Raw genomic sequence first — 27,616 nt, 5'->3', positions numbered from 1 at the left:
TGTAACAGCTTTTTTATGAGGAGAGATTAATAAGACTGGATCTTTTTAGTTTCAAAAAGAGATGACTGGTAAGGGGGATATGATTGAGGTCTACAAAAATCATGGCTGGTGTAGAGAAAGTAGATAAATGCTGTTTATTCATTCTCATAACAAAGAACTAAGTGTCAACAAATGAAATTAAAAGACAGATTTAAAACGAAGTGTGTGTTCAAGCAACACAGAGTGAATCTGTGAAACTCTTTGCCAGAGGATGTTGTGAGGGCTAAGACTGACAGGATTAAAAAAAGAACTAGATAAATTTATGGATGATAGATCCATCAGTAGCTATTAGCCCGGATGGGTATGGGATGGTAACCCTAGCCTTTGCCAGAAGCTGGGGATGAGTGACTGGGAATGAATCATTTGATGATTACTTGTTTTGTTAATTCCCTCTGGAGCACGTGGCATTGGTCTCCATTGGAAGGCAGAATACTGGGATAGATGGACTTTTCGTTTGATGCAGTCTGGCCATTTTTGTGTTCTGTTCTTATTTACTAACATAAGGATATCTCTTCATTGCACTCTTTTAATTCCTAATTACTGTACATCTTCACATACAGCTAAAACTTTGAGAGACTAGGAACACGTGTCAAAACAGTCAATATAAACATTTTTTGTTTCCTTAAATGTTGACCCAAAAATGTGTGTGTGTGTGGGGGGGGGGGGGGAAACCTTTGTGACCACTCAAAGATAGTGCTGTTAAAGTTCATTCTCTCTCTCATAGTATTTTGTCTATAGTTAATTCTGCTGAGTACAGTATAGATTTACAGTAAATGATAGGTTAGTTTTTAAGTTTTGGTGTTATAGCTGATGATTCTATGACATAAAAGATCCAGTACAATTATCTTTTTGCTTATAGAACAAAATACACTGATGGTTTGTGCTCAAAACATTGTACTTTTTTGTGGATAAGGCACATCAAGCCCCAGTGCATCTTTCTCTTTCTAAACAGTATTTTTTATGTCTGCATTAGGCAATACATTGATTTCAAAGAAGTATAAGGCATTTTAAAATTTTCACTATATTTTAATGTTCCTATTTCCTTCACTAGAAAATAAATTTATAGGGGAAGTTCATAGCTTACAGACTATTAAGTTACAAGATTTAAAAAGTCAATAGTAACTCAACCAAAATGGCATAATGGTGAAATGGGGCTTTATTATTATACACTCAAGAGTAAGAGCTGTGATTTCGGCTGTAATAGTCCGTGTTCTTCGTATATAACAAACTGAGTAAATCCCTGCTTTAAGTGCAAAATTTAGCTCAACTCTAAATGAACTGCAACCCTTCTAACTTTGTGTCTCTCTTGTAGTTATTGAGCCGAAAAGACAAAACAACCTTTGAAAAGTTGGAGTACGTTATGAGTAAAGAAGATAATTACAAACGACTTAGAGACTATATCAACAGCTTGAAGATGACTCCTTGTATTCCTTATTTAGGTAGGTAAACTTAATAACTTTAGTGTGCAGTATTAAGTCAACAGTACTTGCAAAATGACTTGCAGAAAAACTAAAAGCCATCTTTTAAACAGTATTTGAGAGTATCTTAGTGCTTTAACAAAGACTGTAGAATCATCTGGATGTCTGTAAATGTTTTATATATAGAAAGAAATAACTTCTTTCTTTAAGAAAAATTTCCATTAAACCTCTCAAATGCTGCTAAGATTTTATATAGAGTATCAGTTTTCTTTCGTGATGTATAGATTTAATGGTTGACTCATGGAGAAGCAGTTAGAGACTGTTAAGCCTGGCAGTGCTTTTCAAGAACTGAACATTTCATTATAGATTGATTTAATAATGAAAAATTTTCAGTCACTAACTTCAGAGGTAAGCATGACTTTTGGAATCCATTTAAAATGCCGTGGAATCTGATTACTGTATAAATTGTCACTTTGATTACACTGAAGTTACTAGGAAATTAGATTGGCTCTACAAAGGAGATTTATAGAGCTTTATTATGAATAATTTGCCTTCCTGTGCTTCTAAGAGGGTATGTCTACACTACAGCGTTATTTCAAAATAAGCTATTTTGAAATAACGCATCTAGACACAAAATGCATTTCGAAATAGTGTTTTGCTATTTCAAAATAGTGCATCCACACTGATAAGATGCTGAATCATATTTAAGGCTGGCTGGAACTGGTTCTGGCAGGGCATCAGGTCAGGAGTTAGCCTCGGCAGCAGCCATACAAGGTATCTGAGACCTGTGCTTAAAGGGGCCCCCCGGACATCCGGTTCTAAAGTTTCCCTGCTTGCTTTCCTACTTGCTGATGGACAGCAAAGCATTTTTTCTCTCTCCATGCTCTGGTTGCCCTCACTCAGGGTACCACAGCACTCTGCAGCATGGAGCCGGAGCCGCCCCTGGGCACTCTGGTGCTTCTCCTGGACGTTGCTGCGAACCTGGCGGCACGTTCTGCAGGCAGTAACAGTCTCCCTGGTGTGCTCCACTGGGGCCTTGTGCCTCATTCCTCCCTCACATCCTTCCACTTACCCCTCCCTAACCCCCCTTCCTGTTGTACACTAAAAGACACATGTGTTCATTACAACAAAGCCTCTATATTGAACAAAACTGGGAGAGGGGGGAATGAGACTGAGGAAAGAAGGTGGGAGAAGGGAGGGGGAAACCTGGGAGGAGGGAGCTGGCAGGGAGAAGAAGGGGGAGAAGTTCAGGGCTCAGGGTTGGGGGTCTCACTGGTTCAACTGTCTCCCAGTACCGTGGATGTGGGGACCTCGGCATCCCTGGGGATGTGGGGAGGGTGAGGAAGAAGAAGTGGGATGGGGAGAAGAAGTGGGAGGAGGAGCAGTAGCTGGGGAGGCAGCAGGGGCTGGAGCAGCAGGAGGCAGCAAGCTCTGCCTCAGGTTCAATGACCACCTGGGGGGCACAGACAGTCCTGCCCCCCAGGAAGCGGTCCATGGCATCAAAATAGGGGTAGGGATCTGGATTTGCCCCTGGTTGTGAGTGGCCCCCTGTGGCCCTGGTATATGCCTGCCATAGCTCCTTTATTTTCAAGCGAACCTGCTCCTGGCCTTTGGTGGCCAGGCTGGCAGCCATCCACCTGTAGACAGCTGTGTTCCTCCGTTTAGTGCGGAGATCATGGACGTTGGAGGCATCCCCCCAAACCTGAATTAGGTCCCTGATCTCCACACTGGACCAGGAAGGCACCTTTTCCAGCCCCTGGCAGGCTTCTGGGAGCTGGCAGACTGGTCCTGGGGAGCAGTGGAGTGCCGGCTGGCACTGGCTGCCTGGATCATGCTGGGGCTACTGGGTCAGGTGCAGCAACTGCTGGCTCTGGGCTGGCAGGCTTGGAGCTGGCATAGGCACTGTGGCCAGTGGCCAGAGTCTGCCCCTTTAAGGGTTCTGGGGAGTGGAGGAGGGAGAGGATTTTTCTTGGTTGTGGCCACCAGGACACCCTGGGAAGGGCTGTAGGCTCCCTATTTTGAAATAAGCATCTACACTGCGCTTATGTCGAAATAGCAATTTCGAAATTGGCGCTATTCCTTGTGGAATGAGCTTTACCAATTTTTAAATAAGCCCTCCGCTATTTTGATTTAATTTTGAAATAGCGGTTTGGCTGTGTAGACGCTAGTCAAGTTATTTTGAAATAACGGCTGTTGTTTTGAAATAACTTTGCTGTGTAGACATACCCAGAAAGCTTTATTAATTTATTTCTATGATTTCTTAGTGTATATAGTTTTTATTGTCATAAATAAACATTTTCACCAACTTTTTTGGATTACTTGACTGGAAAGAACAGATTTAAGCAAGATTAGCGCCTACCAGTGTGTGTAAGATATTTGTCACTGAATGTTAATTTATATAAACTTCTCTTCTGAGATTGTGGCAGCTGATGTCCCTTCAGTTGCTGGGGGGGAAAATTATGCCAAAAAAGCAAGGTTTATTCTTTGACTTCATCCATTCTTATTAAGTGTCACAGTGGGGAGTTTCACCTCCCCTGGGGGTAAAATACATAATTTTCCCCTCAGCAATCCGGTCAAGGTAGAGGTCTCCATGGCCTCCTTTCTCTGTAGCAGTGTCAGTCATGATTGACTTGGGCGGCCAAGATGCAGGCACATGGTAGCAGCCCAATGTGGCCACTCCATTAGGAAGCACCTTGTCTTCCCTTTTCTTGAGAGAAGTGCCAGAACAGCAGTACGCTAGAAGGAAAATCACATCTAAGTGCCTAAAGCTCACACTTGCGACTACCACTCCTCACTGTGGTGCTCTTAGGTCACATGTGAAGGGCTTTGAACACAACATGAATGCCAGAATGTTTAGTAAGGAGCCTTTACTCCTAATCCCATCCCCATTCCTGTCTTCTCTATATCAGACCTCTTAAAGATCCCCTATTAATAACCCAGGTAAGGACACATAAGAGAAAAGGAGACACATTTGAGAAAAAGAGAAAAAGAATGTTCCAATTGTTAAAGTGCTCTTCTATGCTGTAAGATGCAGGTTCACTTCCTGCTCTGCTACAAACATCCTGTGTGGCCCTGGACAAGTCACTTGGTATTTTTGTTTTGTTTTGGGTTTTTTTGTGGTTTGGCTCGCTATTCGCAAAATGTGGAAAACCTCACTACAATGTTGTGATGCTAAATGCATTAAAAATTGTAGGTGGTCAGTCATTACTGTGGAGGGGACCACATAAGACAGGAGAATGTTGCCAATGTGGGATCCCATGAGGTAGAATTGGACAAACCTAATCCTAGAGCAGGGGTGGCCAACAACCCATTTAACAAAGAGAGCCAAATTAGTGGCGGGAAAAAAAGAGCTGTACCAGAATTGTTGAGGGAAAAAAAAAAAGGAACCCCCCCCTCGCCCTGGAATTGTTGAGGAAGGGGGAAAAGGGAAGCCCCCCCCAGAATTGTCAAGCTCCCCCCAAAAAGGAGGCTGCTTCTTTAAGAAACAAGCTTAGGCTTTTTGGTCATATCAGGTTCCCATTGACAGCTACCATCTTGGGTGCCATTTTGAATTGCTGCCCCGGTGAGCACAGGAGGGCTGGGGGGAAGCTGGGGATGGGGGCCATAAGGGGGGGGCGCAGGAGTGGCTTCACAAGCTGCACTTTTGGGGGAGAAGCGCCGCAGGTTGGCCACCCTTGTCCTGGATCATCATGGTTCTGAGGATTCCATTCCTGACCCCCAGCCCACTTCTTGAGATCCAGAGTGAGATTGAAAACAGTAAGCAAAATCTCAAAGAAAAAGGAAAAAGTGGAATCTTACTTGAGAGAAGGGCTGGCAAGAGGATCAATACAGCAGATATTTAAAGTGTAAAAGAAAGCATTATCAGCTAGGCTTGCAGTCATAATGCTATGAAGCTTTGATTAGTAGTTCCATGGCTGTCCTCAGTCTCATTTTTCTATAAATCCACCCTAAGGCTAAAATAACTTCAGAGTTTGCAAGAGTCAATTCAGGCTGAAAAGCTTCATATGACTTTCAGTCAACAAAAAAGAATGGGGGAAAGGAGGAATACTGCATTCAAAGATACTCTTGGGAATCAGCTTATTGAACCTATTTTCTGTCTCTTGGGCAATTCCAGCTTGATTTTAGCAGTGACTCTGCTCATGATTTCATGTGTAGATAGGTTGATCATGTACTTTACAAGCAAATTTTTCAGGTATTCAGATATATTGCATAGGAGATTGATTAATGTGATTTATAATCACTGCTATCAAATCCAAACTGAACTTGTATGGAGGAGGCAAAACATATCAGAATGGAATTTTAAGATTTGACTTCTTCTAAACCTCCCAGATTAGAAAATGTTTGTGTACATTTTTAGAAAGCTCCAACTTCCAATTATTCAAAGGGTTTTTAGCATTAACTTTTATCTGTTATAGATTTGAGATATCAGACCATGCAAAAACAATTTATCAGGTAGATCAGGCTACATTGAGCATCCCGAGAATCCTTCGGATTCTCTGCATCTTGCTTATACAGTCTTTGTTATCTAATGTTTGAGAGAATATCTATTTCACTTCTAAATCTAGTGTATTTGGATTTTTTCCTGTTGCTTCCTTAAGTGTACAAAATATAAATATGTAAAATTGACAAAGAAAAATAGAAAATAATGCAAAACTGTATGATCTTACTTTTATTTCCAGTTTGTGCCAGTGCAAACATCTCTCTTTAGACTTTAATTAATTGATGTGTTCTATCCAAAGATTTACTCTGCGGAAGAATTTAGAAAATAAGGTGTTCATGTGTCTAATGTGTATTTTCTTTCTGCTTAGAAATTAAAAAGGGTTTTGTTGCTTCTTGCTGGGACCAGCTGTAGTTTAAAATCTAATCGATCATCTGACTTTATACAGTAGGAGTTTTTGTTAGTGATAAGAATGCCTTATGTTTCCATTTTAATTCTCAAGAGGGATATTAAATTAGGTAAACTTTTTTGGGGTGCTTTCCCTAAAGTGACTTTAATTCCTTATGGTTAAATGGCTGGAAAAGCGAGTGAAAATGGTTTGGAACAGTAATTTTGGTAAATCTTGGAAGTTTAACTGTTCAGTTCAGTTAATCTTGCCCTGCAGCCAAAAGTGTAATATAGTAAAATCTATTCAGAATTTGAGTATTCTTTCTAAAGCTTGTTAACTAGGGACTTTTTTCTGAAATGAATAGAAGAATATTCAGTAGAAGAGCAATTCACTAACCTTTTGATTTTCTCTTTGTAGACTATAATCTTTGAAAGATTGTTTGTTTTGTTTTTCTGTTCTTTGGTATATAAAATGTGTACAGGAGTATTGCTTCTGTTTTAAACCACATAGAAAATGCTGCTAAAAGATTAATTGATTTAGTGGCTGTGCCGTGGCATGAGAAACATAGTTTGGAAAGCAACTTTATAGATATCATACTCCAGGAACTGGGAGAATGTCATTGCTTTATAAAGGTAACTTTCTGGGCTTACTAGTCAGATTGATTGCCACATGCTTTCTGAGTTCTCTGCTGCTAACAGAGAAAGTTACATTGGTACTGGTTATGAAGGACCTTGCTGGGAGTGAGGTTAGAGGACTCTGCTGATGGTGGGGTTAGGAAGGACACAGAAATAGGAGGATTGTTTCAGAAATTTAAAATGAGTTCAATTTTGTATTCAAAATTAGCATGGGTGTATCTTCATGGCAAAGTTAACTTTAGCTCTTATTTGCATGTTGTCTCTAAACTGTCTTTCATCCGGTTACACAAACCTCTAACATGAGTTTGTTGCTTTTACTCGGGGCTTGCTGATACACCTATGGTTATAGGCTAAAGCACAAGTGAGCATGCAAGCAACGCCATTTGTGGTGATATTTCTTCGATTCCCTTTCATAATTCCCCACTGCTCCCTGAAGGTCAGACACATGCTACCAAATTCACTGGGAAACAAATCAAAGCATTTACACTTATTACACAGCTAAGAACCTTAGGCTTTGCTCCTAGAATTCCTAGTGACATATAGGCCAGTACAGCACCAGAGTGCACCCAGTAATTAGAATCATAGAACCATAGAGCTGGAAGAGACATCAGAAGGTCATCAAGTCCAGCCCCCTGCTCTAGCTAGGCAGGACCAATCCCAACTAAATCAACCCGACCAGGGCTTTGTCAAGCCGAGACTTAAACACCTCTAGGAATGGAGACTCCACTACTTCCCTAGGTAACCCATTCCAGTGCTTCACTACCCTCCTAGTAAAATAGTTTTTCCTAATATCCAACCTGGACCTCTCCTACCACAACTTGAGACCATTGCTCCTTGTTCTGCCATCTGTCACTACTGAGAACAGACCTTTCTCCATCCTCTTTGGAACCTCCCTTCAGGAAGTTGAAGGCTGCTATCTAATCTCCCCCCCCCTTTGCTTCTGCAGACTAAACAGACCCCAACTCCCTCAGCCACTCCTCATAGGTCATATGCTCCAGCCCCCTATCATTTTGGTTGCTCTCTGCTGGACCCTCTCTAATGCGTCCCCATCCTTTTTGTGGTGGGGGCCCCAGAACTGGACACAGTACTCCAGATGTGGCTTCACCAGAGCCGAATAAAGGGGAATAATGACCTCTCTGGATCTGCTGGCAATGCTCCTCCTAATGCAACCTAATATGCCATTAGCCTTCTTGGCTAGAAGGGCACACTGTTAACTCATATCCAGCTTTTCATCCACTGTAACCCCCAGGTCCTTTTCTGCAGAACTACTACTTATCTGTTTGGTCCCCAGCTTGCAACTATGCTTCGGATTCTTCCGTCCCAAGTGCAGGACTCTGCACTTGTCCTTGTTGAACCTATTTCTTGTGGCCCAATCCTCCAATTTGTCTAAGTCACTCTGGACCCTATCTCTGCCCTCCAAGCATATCTCTCTCTCCCCCTAGCTTAGTGTCATCCACAAACCTGCTGAGGGTGCAATCCATCCCCTTCAAATGTGGCTTTTCAGTGTGGCCGCTTGCACCTAGGCTAGGCTAACCTGTGTGCTCAGACTTAGATGCCAGTCACCCAATTCTGCAGTTAAGACATATCATCTGACCAGTTTTTAAAAGGCCAGTGCAAACTTAGAATGTGTAAGCTATGTTTATTTTATTCTGTAGCAAAAAATAACCTCTCTGAAAGGTTTATAATGGAAATTCTTACAAAACCCTAGTTATAGTTGTGCTGCCAGACTACACAGTAAAACAAGTGGGTCATTCTGCTAGAAATAAAAGATGTTTTCTTGGCTTAAAATGCACTACTTCTCGAAATAGTCTTTTATATTTGTGTTTCACTGAAGGTGAACTCAGTTGTGCTAATCTGTGGGAGGGTGTTCTCAGAGTAAAGGTGTAAATATTTGTCTGGTGAGTACTAGTTTGGCAAGTCATAAGGAAAAAATTGTGTGTGAATTATTGCTCTAAATCTGAAAATCATTAAAAATGTTTGTTTATTCTTGTCATAAATTACAGAACAATCTTAAGTGTTGTATTGGGAATTTGGCACTTTGACAATACTCACTCTGTAACAGAGAGAAAGGAAAATTGTGCCCTGCATAGGGGTATGGAACATGATAGATATCCTCCATGTATAATTCTTGTTATGCCTACTTCACCTGCATAATAGGAAAGCAATACAATTTACAGTACTGTCAAGTCTGTTCCCCACTCTGGCACTTGGAGTGTAGAGGTGGGGGCCTGCAAAAGACATTTAAAATACATCGCCACTAACTGCTTTTGCTTAAAAACTCCCCAAGGTTACTCATTTGCTGTCCTTGACTGGTATGCTGCCACCACCCAAATGCAAAAACCACTTTGAGAACCCGGGAAGATGCACTTGGGAATTTCTTCCTGTGAGGTACCCCTGTGCTCTTTAACCTTCTCTCAAAAGAGAGCTTTAAAAAAACCCTCTAATTTTATAATAGCTGACCGTTCAGTATTTGCATGTGCATACAAAACCTCTTGCCTTCTAGGACACAGGAATCAGATTAGAGTCTCTTTAAAAAGGCAATTTTATTATCAAAACAAAGAAAACATAGTTGGCAAAGCTTACTTGTTTGGAAGAAGGAAGATTAAAAACACAGAGAATCGCTTTGCTGGCATTCAATTTTAAAAGTTAGTGTACAGGAGGGTGATAGAAATGTAGCCGTGTTAGTCTGGTGTAGCTGAAACAAAAAACAAGACTATGTAGCACTTAAAAGACTAACAAGATGGTTTATTAGATGATGACCGCCAGTTCTGACTTGCATACAGAATCAACTTAAGAACCCCAGGCGTCCCCAAGTCAGCTGCTGCTGAAACTGATCAGCAGCTGATTCCAGGAAGCCCAGGGCAGAGCAACTCTGCCTGGGGCTTCCTGTAGTCAGCGCTGGTCAGTTTCAGCAGAAGCTGACTTGGGGACGCCTGGGGCAGAGCAGCTGGGGTGCTGCTGGGTTGCTCCAGTAGCGCCGCTCCTCAGCACTACTGGAGCAACCCAGCAGCACCCCATCTGCTCTGCCCCAGGTGTCCTGATTCAGCCGCTGCTGAAACTGACCAGCAGCGGCTGAATCAGGACCTGGGGCAGAGCAGCTGGGGTGCTGCCGGGTTGGTCCAGTAATGCCCAGAGCGGGCGCTGCAGGACCAATCGGCAGCGCCCCAGCTGCTCTGCCCCAGAGTCCAAAACAAAAGCCTGGTCTGCTGGGGGGGGGGGGTGGAAGCACACTAGCTGCGCTTTTCCCCCCCCCCCCCCAGCACACCAGGGACACGGGGAGCAGAGCCGCAGCGGCAGCGGGGTGCCACGCCTCTGAGGCTTTGCTCTGGCAAAGCCTCAGAGGTGAGGGACCCCGCCGCGGCTGTGGCTTCAGTCCTGGAGCCTGTGGTCTGCTGGGGACGGTCCCCAGCAGACCACAGGCTCCCGGACTGAAGCCGCAGCCGCGGGGGGGGGGGGGGGGGTCCCGCGCCTCTGAGGCTTTGCCAGAGCAAAGCCTCAGAGGCGCGGGGAACCGCCGCTGCTGCCGCTTCAATCTGGGTGCCTGTGGTCTGCTGGGGACCGTCCCCAGCAGACCACAGGCTCCCGGACTGAAGCGGCAGCAGCGGCGGTGTCCCGCGCCTCTGAGGCTTTGCTCTGGCAAAGCCTCAGAAGCGCGGGAACCCGCCCGGTGCCCCTGGTCTGCTGGAGACGGTCTCCAGCAGACCAGGGGCACCGGAGCAGCTTACGAACGGGGCTTTCTCGCCCCGACTTCCGGGGTAAGAAAGCCCCGTTCGTAAGTGCGGATCCGACATAAGTCGGATCCGCGTAAGTCGGGGACTGCCTGTATACCAAAGGACACAATTAAAAAAAAAAAGACACATGAAAAGGACAAATCAAATTTCAGAACAGAAGGGGGATGTGGGAAGGGGGTGGGGGAAGGAGGTAAATGTGCATGAGCTAATAATATTAGAGGTGATAATTGGGGAAGCTATCTTTGTAATGGGTAATTCTCTATAGTAGTTCAGAATCCTCCCTAGCTAGCTTTCTATCTCCAGCTGTTGGAGATGTCTGATAATAGCAGTTATAGATGGGCCATATCCCATTGTAGACAACCTTATCAGAGCATCTCCTTCATAAAATTATTAGACTCAGCTTTGAAACATGTTAGCTTGCTCATATATGTTCCAATTAGGTGTGTGTGTACTGTATGCATAGCTGCTGGAAAGTTATACCCTAACTGCTAACTGTTGGGTTGACTGTGGAGCCTCCTGGAATGGCGCTGGTGCGGTGCCCCTATTATATGACCCTGCCAATTCAATTGGCCCTCAGTTCCTTCTTGCTGTCAGTGATGGCTGTTAAAACTGTAGCACTCTTGCACAGGGCAGGGGCAGAGCAGAGAGGGCTTCGCATGCTCTTCTCTCCCCCCCCACCCCTCCCCCGTTCCTAATTAGCCTGGGGATGGGGGAGCACATGAAGTCTCCTCCCACCCTGCCAGGAGCATGTGGCACTTTGAATCGCCGGGTGCTGCTCGCAGGGTGGGTGGGAGAGTGGAGGAGACTTCATGTGCTCCCCCCGCACCCAGGCCTTATTTTGCCTAGGGGTAGGGGAGTACAGGAAGTCTCCTCCCATGCCAGAGGCATGGGCACCTAGAGAGAATGTGGGGCGGGTGGGAGGGAGGCACTCCCTCACTTCCAGACCAATCATTGTCTGGGGGTGGGAACCAGGAAATACTTTGGCCCCGCCCCTTCCACTTGACGTCCCGTCCCTTCCTGTGTGAAAATTTTCAAAGTGGCCCCGAGCAAAAAATTATTGCCCACTCTGCCCTTAAGGAATCTTCAGTCTCAGAGACAGGAGCCGGCACTGAGTGCCATACCTCTCTCAGTCCCAGGACTAGCACTGAAGGACTCCCGTCAGCACTGGTGCTGTTCTAACTCACTAGCACGGACTTCCTGTCAAGCCCTTGGCGTCGGCGCAGACAATACCTGCCACTTCATCCATGCCTTCCACATGTGCGGGCCCTGACAGACTTTGGCCACTAGGCACCAATATGCCAAGCACCTCCCATGCCCTGAATTGTTTGAAATCATCCATATTTGTAGCTTGAATATGGTGGAAAAGATTCTCCCAGGCCAGTTTCCATGCCTAGTATTTTAGAATATTTAATGTACTTCAAGGCTAAAGGGTTATCTATCTCCTCTTTGAAAGTTCATTTGGCAGCTGTGTCATGCTTACTATGCTTTAATTCTTGGTAAAATGTTGTTTAGGCAGTATACAAATAAAATGGGGCTTGTCTGATATGTATTCTCTCTTTGAGGGTTCCTGTCTCCCCTTAGGATCTTAATTTGGTCTTATCTAAACTCTTGAAGCCATCTTTTAACCATTTGGCTGAGTGTCGTTTTTTGTTAAGGTGATATTCATTATTTTATTATCCATGTTAGCCAGAGAGGTGAATAAATTAAATGCTATGATGGCTGATCCCAGATGTTTGCCAAAAGTAGTTCCTGAATTTCACATCCATCAGACAAATTTTGTCTGATTCTTGTTCCAAAAATGACCTGGGTCATAGGGTGTATTCCCAGGCTACTTGTAGATGGTTTAAACAATGCATTGTTGAAAGTTACCCGGTAGTAGAAATTCCTGTGCCTACAATGGTACTATCTCATTCAACCAGAGCTGTGGCAATGTCTTTTGTTTGCCTTACAGTACCCATAAGAGTGGATACGTAGAGTAATTGCAAGAAACTTAGGTTACAAGAAGAAAAATTAATTTCCCATGGAGATGCCTAGCCAGTTCCACTCTCTCCCATATCCCTCTCCCTTTCTAAAAAGCATGGTTCATTGGGGACATAGAATCATAGAACTGGAAGAGACCTGAGAAGGTCATCAAGTCCAGTCCCCTGCTCTAGGCAGGACCAATTCTAACTCAATCAACCTGGCCAAGGCTTTGTCAAGCCGAGACTTAAACACCTCTAGGGATGGAAACTCCACTACTTCCCTAGTAACCCATTCCAGTGCTTCACCACCCTCCTAGTGAAATAGTTTTTCCTAATATCCAACCTGTACCTCTCCCACCACAACTTGAGACCTTGTTCTGCCATCTGTCACTACTGTGAACAGCCTCTCTCCATCCTCTTTGGAACCTCCCTTCAGGAAGTTGAAGGCTTCTATCAAATCCCTCCCTCACTCTTCGCTTCTGCAGACTAAACAGACCCAAGTCCCTCAGCCTCTCCTCATAAGTCATATGCTCCAGCCCCCTAATCATTTTGGTTGCCCTCCGCTGGACCCTCTCCAGTGCGTCCACATCCTTGTTGTAGTGGGGGGCCCAGAACTGAACACAATACTCCAGATGTGGCCTCACCAAAGCCGAATAAAGGGGAATAATGACATCTCTGGATCTGCTGGCAATGCTCCTCCTAATGCAACCTAATATGCCATTAGCCTTCTTGGCTACAAGGGCACACTGTTAACTCATATCCAGCTTTTCATCCACTGTAACCCCCAGCTCCCTTTCTGCAGAACTACTACTTAACTGGTTGGTCCCCAGCTTGCAACTATGCTTCGGATTCTTCCGTCCTAAGTGCAGGACTCTACACTTGTCCTTGTTGAACCTCATCAGATTTCTTGGGGCCCAATCCTCCAATTTGTCTAAATCATTCTGTACCCTATCTCTGCCCTTAGGCGTATCTACCTCTCCCCCCAGCTTAGTGTCATCCACAAAGTTGCTGAGGGTGCAATCCATCCCCTCATCCAGGTCATTAATAAAAATATTGAACAAAACCGGTCCTAGAACTGAACCTTGGGGCACTCCACTAGAAACCGACTGCCATCCTGACATCAAGTCGTTGATCACTACCCGCTGGGCCCGGCCTTCTAGCCATCTTTCTATCCATCTTACTGTCCATTTATTCAATCCACATTCCCTTAACTTGCTGGCAAGAATATTGTGGGAGACCGTATCAAAAGCCTTGCTAAAGTCAAAGTATATAACATCCACTGATTTCCCCATGTCCACTGAGCCAGTTACCTCATCATAGAAGCTAATCAGATTGGTCAGGCACTTTGTGAATCCATGCTGACTATTCCTAATCACTTTCCTCTCATCCAAGTGCCTCAAAATGGATTCTTTAAGGATCCCTTCCATGATTTTTCCAGGAACTGAGGTAAGACTGACCCGTCCTATAGTTCCCTGGATCTTCCTCCTTCCCTTTTTTGAAGGTGGGTACTACATTTGCCTTTTTCCAGTCATCCGGGATTTCTCCCAATCTCCACGACTTTTCAAAGATAATAGCCAAAGGCTCCTCAATGACATCTGCCAACTCCCTCATTACCCTCGGATGCACTAAGTCCGGACCCATGGATTTATGTACGTTTAGCTTTTCTAAATAGTTCCTAACCTGTTCTTTACCCACCACGGGCTGTCCATCTTCATCCCATCTTGCGTCCCTTTGCGCAGAAGTCCAGGAGCCGACCTTGTCCGTGAATACAGAGGCAAAGAAAGCATTGAGTACCTCAGCTTTCCCCACATCATCTGTCACTAGGTTACCTCCTTCATTAGGGGACGCACACCCTCTCTGATCACCTTCTTCTTGTTAACATGCCTGTAGAAACCTTTCTTGTTATCCTTCACATCCTTAGCCAGTCGCAATTCCATTTGCGCTTTCGCCTTCCTGATAACCCCCCGGCATTCTCGAGCTATACCTTTAAACTCCTCCCTGGTCATTTGTCCAAGTTTCCACTTTTTGTAAGCTTCCTTTTTGTGCTTAAGTTCACCAAGGATTTCCCCTGTAAGCCAATCCGGTCTCCTACCATGTTTGCCTCTCTTGCTACGCGTCGGGATGGTTTCTTTCTGTGCCTTCAATAAGGCTTCTTTAAAATACTGCCAGCTGTCCTGGACTCCTTTCCCCTTCATGTTAACATCCCAGGGGATTCTGCCCATCAGATCTCTGAGGGAGTCAAAATCGGCTTTTTTGAAGTCCAAGGTGTGTATTTTACTACTCTCTTTTCTTCCTTTGGTCAGGATCCTGAAATCTACCATCTCATGATCACTGCTTCCCAGGTTGTCACCCACCTCTACTTCCCCTATTAGTTCCTCCCTGTTTGTGAGCAGAAAGTCAAGCTGCGCATGATCCCTGGTCGGATCCTTTAGCACTTGTCAAGAAGTTATCCCCAACATTCTCCAAAAACTTCCTGGATTGCCTGTGTACTGCCGTATAGGTTTCCCAACAGATGTCATCCCATCATTGAGAGTAAAGATACCAACACTAACAGACATCATTGAGAGTAAAGATACCTACACTAACAAGTTTTGTCAAAAAAAGTGTCAACACCTAAAAGTCGATAAAACAAAAATTGGCAGAGGGTGTTCACACTTGCTCCCTCTGTGGACAGATCATGTCCATACTGGGGGCATCATCATTGCCAATGTGAGCAATTCATTATGGGTATGTGTTCCACAGTGTCATGTTTTGAGAAGGCAGAGCTGATCCCTGTGCAGTTATCCTACAGCCTCTTCAGCTGCTAGGAGCAGCATCATGAGTAGCTCTGTGAACTCTCAGGGCTGAGGAATATCAAAGTAGTACAGCAACCTACCCCTCCTCCTCCAGCAGCAGCAGTCTGCCCGCTGCTATATTCCTAGTGCAGGGATGAAGAGGAGCTGTCCAATGATTTGCTCTTAGTTTGTTCCCCAAAAGGAGTAGCTCACTCAGCTATCAGATACTTCCCTGAGATTTGAAAAGGGAGGGGCACATGCCTGCAGAGCAGCAGAGTTCTAGGCTGAGCAGAGTCATTAGGGCAGGCATTGTGGGATTCTGGCGGTAGCCAGTTCTCTTGACAGACAAATAGCAGAGTCTGCATTGGCTCTTTGTTCAACAGTAAAAGGAGGGGAAAAGAAAATACTCTCCCATAAGATTGGAAGTGTTTGTTGCTGAAACTGGGCATTTTCCCTGACAAAAGTCCCATTGCAGTGTGTACGCTCCCACTGTTTGTTGCCAAAAGACAATTTTGATGCCAAAACTTTGTAATGTAGACATAGCCAGAGTACTCCTGCTCTCATTTTTGGTGTGTGGCCACGTTGCAAACAGAAGCAGAAATTGAAGGGAATATCCTCTGTGGCCCAAGCAGCCTGTGCTCGGGCACGTTCAGAGTTGATGGACTCTACAGAAGATTTCACTGTAATCAAAAAACTCCATATTGAGCATATGTGAAGCATGATTTTTCCCCCCTCAAAAACTACTTCTATTTTTGCCAATTTTTGGTGGATTTTCACAGAGATGGCAACAAGGAAGCACACCCCTAATACAAATGTCATGTCCCTATCAAATTTCAACTTCCTGTTCTAAACCAGTGATCAGAGGCATAGAAAGGGTGTTATGCACCTGGGGGCAAAAGCAAAATTTGCATCCCCATCCCGCCACTGCTGTGCTGTTGGGCCCCGAACCTGGCACACAGCTGAGCCCAACTCTGGGGGGGGGGGGGGAAAGGGGAGCTTGTACTGCATCTTCCCTGCCCCCTCCAGTTTGGGGCTGGGTCCCCGCATGCACTAACCCACTGGTAGAGATGGAGGAGGGTGGAGCTGGGAGCAGAGAGGTGGGGAGGAGTTTCCAGCAGGTGGCAGTAGGAGGAAGAGGAGCAGGCGAGCTGAGGGATGAAAGGAGAAGTGGAGGGGGACTAACTTGCCTCCCCCCCGCCCCCCAGTGTGGCACTCGGGGGCAACTACCCCCCTCTACCCCTGCCAGTGGTTCGGTCCACAAACCCCTGCACTGCCAGGTCACACCCCCAGATTCCCCACATAGCAGCAGGGTGAGTGGCCCGGTGAACAACCGGGTATGTGGTGGCTGGAGCTGGGGCTGCAGTGAGACTGTCCATACTGAGGCAGCCTCATTGTGGCCCCGATTCCAGCTCTAACAGCTGCTACATGGCCTTGCTGGTGGGCCCACGTGATGGGTAGCTGTAGCGCTTGGCTGGGGCCAAGTGCTTCATGGAGCCTGGCTGCCGCAGCACTTAAGCTTCCACATGGCGCTTGGCCACAGATGAGCACTGCAGCAGCCAGGCTCCATGTGGCATTTGGCCAGAGCTGAGCACTGCAGCTGCGCTCTGCAGGGGCCCGGCTGACATAGCACACAGCTAGGGCTAAGCCCCACATGGATCCCAGCTGCCGTGGCACTCCGCAGCAGCCCAAAACACTGCGGGCTCTGTGCAGCCCTCCTGCCGTGCAGGGAAACACTCAGCTGGCGGCTGGGAGGCAGTGGAAGGGGTAGGTGGGGGGGGCAGGGGGAAGGGAGGCAGGCATGGGGGGGCATTAGAGATGGGAGGACTGACACTGAGGGGCACTGACATCCAAGATGGGGAGCTGGCATTGGGGGGGCTCTGGAGGTGGGGCTAGTAGTGAGGGATTTGGGGGGCAGTGTTGGGACTGGGGGCTGGCTTGGGGGGACCCAGGGGTTATTGGATGCAGTGGGGCTTTGGAAATGGGAGACTGCAACAGAAGCATTTGGGACAGGGGAGCCGGCACTAGGGCACTCTTGAGGGTAAGAGGCTGGCACTGGGAGGGTTGTGTGCAGGGGACTCTAGGGTCAGTGGCTGGCACTGGGGGAGGGTAGTGAAGGGGAGAGGTGCTCTAGAGTTAGGGCTGTGTCTGGGGGCTGGGGCTTTTTGGACCAGCAAACCCATTCACAAACTTTTGGCAGACTGTTAACATTTTATTTGCATATATGAATATGCAAATGAAGTGTTACAGGTCCACTATAAGTTTGTGAATCGGTTTACCAGTGCCTGGTATAAAAACAGTTGGAAACCACTGCTCTAAACCAGTGTCTCAGAGAAGTCAGTAGCTTTTAACTTGGGCAAAACAAATTTCACACATCTCTTTTCTCAGAAGCTGCTGCATTGTTTTGGTGTGCTACTAGACTGTTTTTTAAGTTTTTCAATTTTCTAAGAATCAGGTTATATTGAAGGAAGTCTAAATTGATACAGCTGTGAAATAACTGTCTTAATTATGAATGTAATTGTAATTTAGATCAGTGAAGGGTGGCCAAACAGGGTAATCTGATTGCGGACCATGAAATATTTTGTTGATTGTCTACAGGCACTGCCCCCTGCAGCTCCCAATGGGGTGGTGCCTGCAAGTGACACGGACACAGGGACGTGCTAGTCACTCCTTCCCATAGTTCCCTTTAGCAGGGAACAGAGAACATTGGCACTGAGAGCTGCGGGAGGGTGCTGCAGATGGCTAATGTCAGCAAAATGTCCCACGGTCTACAATCAGATTTCTCTGATGGGGCCGCAGATTGCCCTCCACGGATTTAGATAATGTGTATTCTCTACATTTTTTCTATCGAAATATTTAAATGAACTCTGATGTGACATTGAGGTGGTAGTTAAAAAGGAAAGCTGAAAACTATTTTAAAGTCCAGTGAAAGCCTTACAGAGAGAATGACATGCTGCATTTAGTTCTGAACAACAAAAGGGACATTGGGAGACAAGACAAGTGAGGGAATATCTTTATTCGACCAACTCCTGTGGGGGAGAGAGAAAAGCTTTCCAGCTGTGCAGGGTGCTTCAGATCTGGGAGAGTATCACAGTTGAATACAGGATCAAACAGCTTAGCATAAGTAGTTAGCACATATTCGGGACCAGTTAGGCTGAAGTAGCCCATGCACAGAAAATACTTTTATATTGGTGATGGAAGAATGCAGCCCCATTTTGAAGTCATAAACTTCTATTTCTGAGAGCAGATTTTTGAGGTTTTTTTGTACTCATATTTCCCAAGAAATTTCAATTAGTAATTAATGGAGGAAAATCTTTTTTGAATTCCATTGTTGCTAACTGAATAAATGTTACATAAATGTTAGCTAATGTTACTCTGTATTTTTCAAGAAAATATTCCAACCTGCAATATTTGTAACCATATTTTTAGTTTTATCTTGTGACTTATTCTCATGAACCTAAGTCTAAAGCACTTAATTAAGCAGGTTAGATTTGTTTAGTATTCACATTATTAGCCAATACATATATGTTAGGCATAGTGCACATTGCTTAAATATTGTTTTATTCAACATGTGCACAGTTACATTAACTGAATTATTTCTTTCCCACAATCCTGTCAACTTCCATTCACTGTCATCTTTGCAAGGCGGCATGTCTATATAGCATGAAGTCAGCTTTGGCACTGGAAAATATGAAACATTCCCAAAGACCAGATATATTTGCTCTCTGTTCTTTTACAAGTTCGAGAGATGTTCACTGGAAACTGGTTTGAAATGTAGTATCCAAAAGTGAGAGAGAAATGTACATCATGGTTCCAGAAAAACAAGATACAAAGATAATTGGTAAAGCTTAGTCTTAGTTGATGTACTAAATGCCTTTACTTAGTAAACAATCATGATGCAAATATCAGGTAGGTAGGCGGAAGGAAGAGGGAATGTATTTTGAAGTGCTTCTTCAGGGTAAAATGAACAGGATGCTGTCAGAAACAAGCTTCTGTAAAGGATTCTGTAGACTAATAACTCTTTTCTTTCTGCATTGAACTGCGTCGTCTTTAGTTGATAAACTTGACTAGGCTTCACTGTTTAGTCTCAACTTTTTATTATCAATTCACAAGTGTAGTTAAGCAGTTGACTATATTATAAGCAGTAACTTTTCAGTTTACCTGTGTATTGATTCTAAACATGAAATGAATAAAAATAAAATATTTACAAAACCATCACTAGTTAATCAGATATATTAATCTACAAAGATTGTGTTTCACACTGTAGAGTGTAGATGGATTGATTGATTCTGAATATATTTTAATTGAAAGAGCTTGCTATTGGTGTGCCAACCACAATACCGTTATACATAACTATCCTAGAACTTCACTCTCAGCACTTCCCAATTAGCTGCTGTTTGATTTACTCTTGTCACTTCTACTGGAAATGCAGCCATCAGTTGTTGTTTAAATATCAGGCTTTAGCTGTCTGGGAATCACTTATTTCCCTGAAAAAAACCTGAGAGAGACTCAATCTTGGTAGGTGTGAGATGTGCCAGATTGCTATCGGAAATCAGTGAGTACTTCTAATTAATGCATTTAATTTAGAAACCTGCATATCTGTTTATATCTAAATCTAGTTTACTTGGGTGATTTCTAGAGCATCTGTTTTGTAATATCTGGCCATCAACTTGGACCTCTTCTGAAGCTGAATTTATAATGTTTACTGGGTGTAGTGTTCCGAGATTTTTAGGGAAGAGTCATAATTCAAACTTCAGAAGTCAAAGTTCCAAAGCTTATTCCTCTAAGCAAGGGATGGAGAACCTTTTTGGATTGGGGACCACTGTCTTACACAAAAATCAGTCAGGGTTGCACATGTGAGAAGCGAACCCCTCCCCACCCCCTACCCCAAAAAACCCCTCCCAAAAAAGAAAACCTTCCTCACTGACATGGCCCCTAACTGAGAAGGAAAAAGACACTCCCCACATTTCCCTCACGTTTCCATCACCAGGGCCTAGTGGGGCCGAGGCTAGTAGATTTTGTGTGCTCCAGTTCCACAGTAGGTGCCAGGCTCTTGCATGTTGATGGGGGGGGGGAGCGAGCCCTGGGCCTCGTGTGCCAGCTCCAAGCAAGCCAGAGGCTGCATCCAGCTCCTGGGCCTGAGGTTCCCCATCACTGGTCTAAGCCACACAGCCTCTCATCTGTCCATAAGATGCTGTTTCTTCTTTTTATTATTGTTTCTGCTCTCCCCGTTTCAGGTCAAGGTAACTATCAGTTTGCTTATCTAGATTTCAATAAGATTAAAGTTGTTACAGCATGTATTACTTGGTGTCTTACTTTTTTTTCCCCAAAAAACTGTAGAGGGGTAGCTGAGTTTGTTGTTGTTTAAGTTTATCCTGTACAGACTAATAGTCTGATAGCACTTGAAAGACTAATGAAACATGCTTTCGTCGGCACAGCCCACTTCTTCAAATGACTGGAGTGTTGGATGTCCAGAACCAAAATAAAATGGGGGGGGGGGGGGAGGAGGGAAAAAATGTGAAGTGGGGTGGTGGGGGGTGGAATAAAGAGGCAGTGGGTATATAACTATCAAAGGGAAAACCTGAGCTGGTCCCTTTGACAGTTAAGAGGCTGATAAGAACCATTAGTATGCACTAGGAAAGGAAGAGTACTAACACCTACTAACAGTGCAGGTGCCAGTGATTCTTGATATCTGTGTAGAATCTGAATAGAGATGTAGCTGTGTTAGTCTAGTCTAGCTGAAACAAAAAACAGGACTATGTAGCACTTTAAAGATTAACAAGATGGTTTATTAGGTGATGAGCTTTCGTGGGCCAGACCCACTTCCTCAGAACAAATTGTGGAAAAAAATAGGCATGACCATATATACCAAAGGAATACAATCAAAAAAAGAACACACATAAAAAGGACAAATCAAATTTCAGAATGGGGGGAGGAGGTAAATGTCTGTGAGCTAATGATATTAGAGGTGATAATTGGGGACGCTATCTTTGTAATGGGTAAGGTAACTAGTGTCTTTATTAAGACCGTGGCGTAAAGTGTCAAATTTAAGCATGCATGAATGACAGTTCAGAGGTTTCTCTTTCAAATCTGGTGTTAAAATGCCTTTGAAGCAGTATTCAGGTAATCAAGTTGTTGAGACAATGCCCTTTCTGGTTGAAATCGCAAGAAACCGTTTTTTCTTTATGATACTGGCTGATATCCGTTTTGTGTGCATTGATTCTTTGGTGAAGCGTCTGAGACATTTGTCCAATGTACATAGCAGATGGACACTGTCTGCACATGATAATATAAATTATATTTCTGGATGAGCAGGAATATGTGTTCTTGATCTTATAACTGAATTGGTTAGGTCCAATAATGGTGTCAGCAGCATATTTACTCTGGCCATGCCTATTTTCTTCCACAATTTGATCTGAGGAAGTGGGCCTGGCCCACGAAAGCTCATCACCTAATAAACCATCTTGTTAGTCTTTAAAGTGCTACATAGTCCTGTTTTTTGTGTAGAATCTGGTGTTTTAGTACTCTTCCTTTTCTAGTGCATACTAATGGTTCTTATCAGCCTCATTTAACTATTTAGTCTTTAAGGTGTTAATAGACTATTGGTTGTTTTTTAAGTTTTTCCTGTTAGACTGGCTTGGCTATCCCTTTGAAACTTATCTACCCACTCTCTCCCCCTACATTTCCCCCCTCCCCTTCTTTTCTTTTTTATTCTTGGTTCTGGATTTCCAACACTCCTCCAGTCATCTGAAGAAGTGGGCTGTGTCCACGAAAGCTCATGATACCATCTACGTGTTTTCTTAGTCTTTAAAGTGATACTAAACTATTTGTTTAAGTTTTTTTTTTCAGGTTAAGAAATAATAGGCTTAAATTGCAGCAAGGGAGATTTAGGTCACCCATTAGAGTGGTTAAGCAGTGGTAGAAATTATCTAGTGAAATCTCCATCACTACAGGTTTTAAAGAACAGGTTAGAGATACATCCATCAAGAATGGTATAGATAATACTTAGTCCTATCTCACTGCAGGGACTTGGCTAAATTTCTTACTGAGGGTTCCTTCCAGTCCTGCATTTCTATGATTCTGAATTCAGAGCTGGCAAATACGATATTTATTTAAGGACCCAAGAAAAGTCTTAAAGTACATGACCATTTTTGTCTTAAGTGCTGAATTTCTCTTCCTTATAATTCCCCAGATATACTTTGTTCCTTAGACCGATGAGATCATTCAGCTAGAGATACAGTTAGGTAGAGATACAATATGTCTTTATAACAGATAAGCAAGATAAAATTTAGTCTACAACTCTGACTCTTACTAGGTATTACAGTGTAAGCTGCCATGTGTATACTGTGCAGAACTTTTCTGTCTTCAGTATAATCTTCTATAGATGTGGTGATGGGATTTTCACACATCTCTTAAATTGTGATATAAGCTTGTTTACTGTGATTTTTTTTAATCTTTAAATGGTATTTCTCAGGCTAAACAATCTGTTCTTATAGTGTTCATAAAGGCAGATTTGAGATAATCACAATTTTGCATATATTCTGTTGTAAATGTTTCAATTTAGGAACTCCTCAGTTCTTAACGTCAGGTCTTTGTAATTTTTTCTGATAATTAACTTTTGAGGCTCATAACATAGAATTGGATTTTAAAACGTTTTGTTGAGCCAACAGTAAATAGTGCTCTATAAGGGACTGTTTTTTGTTAATATTTGTCAGTCAACTTGAGTCTATGAAATGAAGAAACTCTTCACTTATTCTGGCTTTCTTGTGTACCTGGATGGATGAAATGAGATCATAAAAGTATATATCCCTTCCTTCAACTTGTATCTGGATCACAAGAGTATCAGCCCAGATTTGCATTAGAAATATCACTCTTGTCTTGTATGTTGGTTGTCTTTCGTCATCTAGGAAAGCACAAATGTTCTTAGGCTGCATTTATATAAAGTTTAGAGACCAATTAACATAGTAATTAACATTAATTTCTTCAGCTACATCATATTTTCTGAATGAACTATGTAGTGCCAATATGTTATAACATGCTAAATTCTGTTCAAGTCATGGAACTAATATTTACAAAAATCAAATTTTAACTCTGTCTTGGAAACTCAGATTAGATTGGAATTATTTCAAAATGCCAGTTGGATCCTAAATTGCAAAAGGTTGAGAACACGTGTGTATTATATATTTTAATTAAACTGTTTTTACCTTTTTTGCTGATTGTCTGAGTTACAAGTCATCAAGGATTATTCCCCCACTCATTAGTATGTATAAGCACTGTTTACCTGCTATATTTGTGTTGAATAGAGAGACAAATAGAAAAGACATGAGCACTGAGGAATTTACTTATGCATCTATGAGAGTGTTTGTGGTGTTGGTTTTTGTTTTTATTGTGCTAAGAAAACATTTCACCTAAATGCTTTGAGGGAAAACTGATACACATTTCCTGTAAGAAACCGTCTACGTTATTAGCAACTATTTTATGTTGAATTCACAACTTCATGAGGCTATAACTGTTATGGTTTATTTGCAACAAAATACATGTCTGCTGACAAAACTGGAATTTCTCTCCAATTTTCTGTCTACTTTGGAAAACATATTCCATGTATTTGTAAATGTTAAAAGAATAACAATCAGATTTACAATGAAAGTAATCTTATAGTAATGATTTTTAGAGAGAACCCATTAAATAACTGAAAATGAATTCATTTTCATATTAAAATAAGGCACATAGTTGTTTCAGATATTCACAGAATCATAGAATACTAGAACTGGAAGGGACCTTGCGAGACGATCAGGTCTAGTCCGCTGCTTTCCTGGCAGGACCAAGCACCATCTAGGGATGTCTAGCCAACCTACTCTTAAATATTTTCAGTGATGGAGGTTCCACAACCTCCCTAGGCAATTTATTCCAGTGTTTCACTACCCTGACAGGATGTTTTTCCTAACGTCCAACCTAAACCTCCCTTACTGCAATTTAAGCCCATTGCTTCTTGTCCTATCATCAAAGGCCAAGGAGAATAATTTTTCCCTCCTCTTTGTAAAACCCTTTTAGATACTTGAAAACTGCTATCATGTCCTCCCTCAATCTTCTCTTTTCTAAACTAAACAATTCTTTCAGTCTTTCAATATTTACATTTAAAGATTGAACTTATTTGGAGAATCTTGTACTGTAGCCTAAAGACTACTTTAATCATTTTAATGGCTGCAATTAATGTAACATGTAGGGCTTTAATCATGTTAAATATTTTATTTCAAATGTTTAAACCCTTTGATGTTTTGTAAATTATTATATGCTGTATATTTATCACTTATTGTATCACAGTGAGAGTTTATAAAAGCAAAACACCACAAATAGTGGTAGCCCAGTGCAGGGCTAAATTGTGCAAAATAAAAGTTTAAGTAATTTTTTTTTCTGAAGCTCAAACACTGAAAAGTTTTAATATTTGAATACTTGAGACATTGGTTGTGGTATTTTTTTTTCAGTCAATGGGTCTGATCATCATCTGAACTGCTTTCAGGGAGTATGAACCTCCTCTGTACTCAGCCCAAAAAATCCCATCCTGATATTTGCTTCTGTAATGGCCTCCTCTGTACCACACGCCATTAAGGTTAGAATGTGCGCAAGCATTGTACCACCAGCCTCCTTTGTGAAAATGGGCACAATTTCCTGTTGGGAGAGAATAAAATAAGTGAAATCTTAGCACTCCAGAGGGGAAATGATAGACGAGAGGTTCTCAAACTGGATTATGAACTGCATATTAATAGAGTGCTTGTTTTCCAAACCATTTTGCCTCTCTTTGATGATCAGATGTTATCCACTTACAATTCTCTAAACTCCATTGCAATTGCAATAATTGTTTACATAGGAAAGTAATAAAGTATTGAATGTGTTTTTAGTTTCTTTCAATATATCTAAGCTGCTGAAATGAAAGTGGAGAGCCAGTACCATACGATCAGCCAGCGCTTCTCAAGTTACCAACAGTGCTCTGTGAACTGCAGTCGAGTTTAGGAATGTGTGCTGTAAACTGTTTAGAAGTACTGTGGTGGGAGCAATGTGACTTGCGTCTTGGGTTTTAATTTCAGTGATGGAATGGAAATAGTGTTTGGTCTTTTCTGACGTTTTAAAAGTAACAACAGCAATTGTGTTAAGTCCTCATTATTTCTAAGGTACTGGAAACCGAGATGCTATAACATGGTGTGTTTTTCGGAGAGTCTTTTTCAGTTTTTAATCAACCAACAATTTTATATTATATTAAAGCTTTTTATCATAAAATATTTTAGATTATTTCCCTTTAATCTGAAAATGCTGCACTTATTATAGATGAAATATTTAATTTTATACACCTACAAATAGTTCCATCAAAAGGGACTACTGAGTGATTCAAGTTGTGTGCATAAATAAATCTCTGAAGGATGGGGGTATAACGTTGCTACTAATGAAGTAGATCAGAAAAAATAGTAGTTTTTTTTTCTTCATTTCTTTACTCTCCATATATTTGGTTTTGCTGTTTCCTGTATATAATCAGTTGGTTTCTCTCTCTTGGGGAAAAAAGACACTTAAAAATAAAAGGTTGGGGACAGAAAAACTGTTGTAAAATATTTAAAAGTAATTCTTTCAAAGGGCACGCCATTACATTAGCTTTAGTGTTCCTTTGAGAAGTACATACAAAAGCACATATAAGTCTCCCTAATCCTTAGAAAAATAGCCTTTTCTAAACTGCTAACCAAAAGAGTGCTTAAAGAGACCCAGTAAGTTTTGATTTCTATTTTTAAAATAGACTAGATTTCAAAGTAATCCATCCTGGAAATCTTTGAGTCTTTATAATTGCATTCCAGCACCTAGCACAGTGGTAGGTGGCATCGAGGCCTCACTTTAATAATAATCCTATTTCCAAAAATGTTTTTCTCTCCTCTTTCAGTATAGGAAAACTCTCCAGAAAACAGGAGACTGACTGATTTTTGGAGGAGAATCAATAAAGTTACCTTGCAAAATGCACAAAAAAGAAATATTTCTTTTTTTTCCTATGTTTTGGTTATAGCAAAAGGTTATAGGTTAGATGTTGTTTGGTAATAATAGTAAGTACAGCATTTGCAGAGAAGTGTCCCTGCAAGGGAATGGTTATATAACATTGTCAATTAACAAGCATAATAAAATAGGTAAGGAGTCTTGATTTTTTTTCACGTGTTGGTTAAAACAAACTCCAAAACGAAGAAGTTTGCTCCTTTGTAGGATTGCATTTGGCCTATACACAACTAAAATCCCACTAATACATCCAAACCAGGCTTAAATGGGTATTAAGTTATATATAGACCTAGTGATAACTTTTTGGGTGAAGGTTCAACAAGAAAGAGAAATGGCATGATTTCTGAGAATAATGGCAATGGTTTTATATGGAATGGAACAAGCAAATGGCTTTATTCAGTCTTTTTACTCCTGTTGAAACTGACAATTAAAATAGCTACTGGTAAGTCCCCAGTTGTGCAACAGGCTTCATGCAGATGCATGTGTCTGCCTATATGGAGTAATTTGGAGGGTTGAGGTCCATGTTGGTATCCTTTACTACTGAGTGGATTGACTGAGTCATTGTCTATAAGAGAAATTCATCTCAATAAGAGTCTTTAAATTCTTCTGGATCATGAAATATTTGATCTGAGTTTCCACCTTCTGAATTATTTCTTGAAACAGTTATTTACGTAAAAGGTGGCACTACCAATAGAATCCGTTCCATTGAACAGCTTTTACATGTATCATTAAAGTTCCCTTACCTGTGTATGTATCTCTATCTCTATCCAGTGTTGTAAATTGTTTTCCATTGTGCCATATCATGGAATCCCCTGCATTTCCCTGATAAGTTCCCAGACGCAGCCTATAGAATTCACTTTCAGGCTCCAGACGAAAACTGCTGTATTCTGCATAGACTTTCTTATTACTCCAGTCTTCTAGTTCGATCAATAGCCTGTAATTGTCCTGATTGGTCAGCATATATATATTTTCTAGTCCCAGCCAATACTCTCCATCAACATTTCCAAATCCTTTCTGTACAAAGAAAACCAGAATGTGAGGTTAAATCTAGTGGATTTTCTGAATAGATTGAATGAAGACATTTACTAGTAGTATATCCCAGTAGAATTTTTGTGTCTAACCTAAAAAACTGTTAGGCTTTTAATCTTCTGCTCCACCCTTTCAGTTATTTTTTCTGGGACATACTCTGTGTCCCTGTTATTCAATTTGAGTA

At 42.4% G+C, this 27,616-nt stretch overlaps 2 protein-coding genes across 9 annotated transcripts in view; one reads left to right on the top strand and one right to left on the bottom strand.

The window, feature by feature from the left end:
* Positions 1-27,616, top strand: part of RALGPS2 (Ral GEF with PH domain and SH3 binding motif 2) — a 214,042-nt gene that overhangs the window by 77,747 nt on the left and 108,679 nt on the right. For all 7 annotated transcript variants that reach the window (XM_075936864.2, XM_075936867.2, XM_075936866.2 and 4 more), the window contains one exon: positions 1,352-1,478. In XM_075936864.2, the coding sequence (XP_075792979.1) occupies positions 1,352-1,478 (127 nt within the window). The remainder of the gene's footprint in view (positions 1-1,351; positions 1,479-27,616) is intronic.
* Positions 18,208-27,616, bottom strand: part of ANGPTL1 (angiopoietin like 1) — a 39,123-nt gene continuing 29,714 nt past the window's right edge. The window contains exons 3-4 of one of the 2 annotated variants that reach the window (XM_089780607.1): positions 27,147-27,417; positions 18,208-25,047 (exon numbers count right to left, since the gene is read on the bottom strand). In XM_089780607.1, coding sequence (XP_089636733.1) covers positions 24,860-25,047; positions 27,147-27,417 — 459 coding nt within the window. In that variant the 3' untranslated portion in view covers positions 18,208-24,859. The remainder of the gene's footprint in view (positions 25,048-27,146; positions 27,418-27,616) is intronic. The other variant, XM_006126957.4, reaches the window with a different exon arrangement.

Source organism: Pelodiscus sinensis, chromosome 9, assembly GCF_052426305.1.
Source record: "Pelodiscus sinensis isolate ZL-2025 chromosome 9, ASM5242630v1, whole genome shotgun sequence".
In the NCBI taxonomy this organism is placed as follows: Eukaryota; Metazoa; Chordata; order Testudines; family Trionychidae; genus Pelodiscus; species Pelodiscus sinensis.
This window is presented reverse-complemented; position numbering and strand designations above follow the sequence as displayed.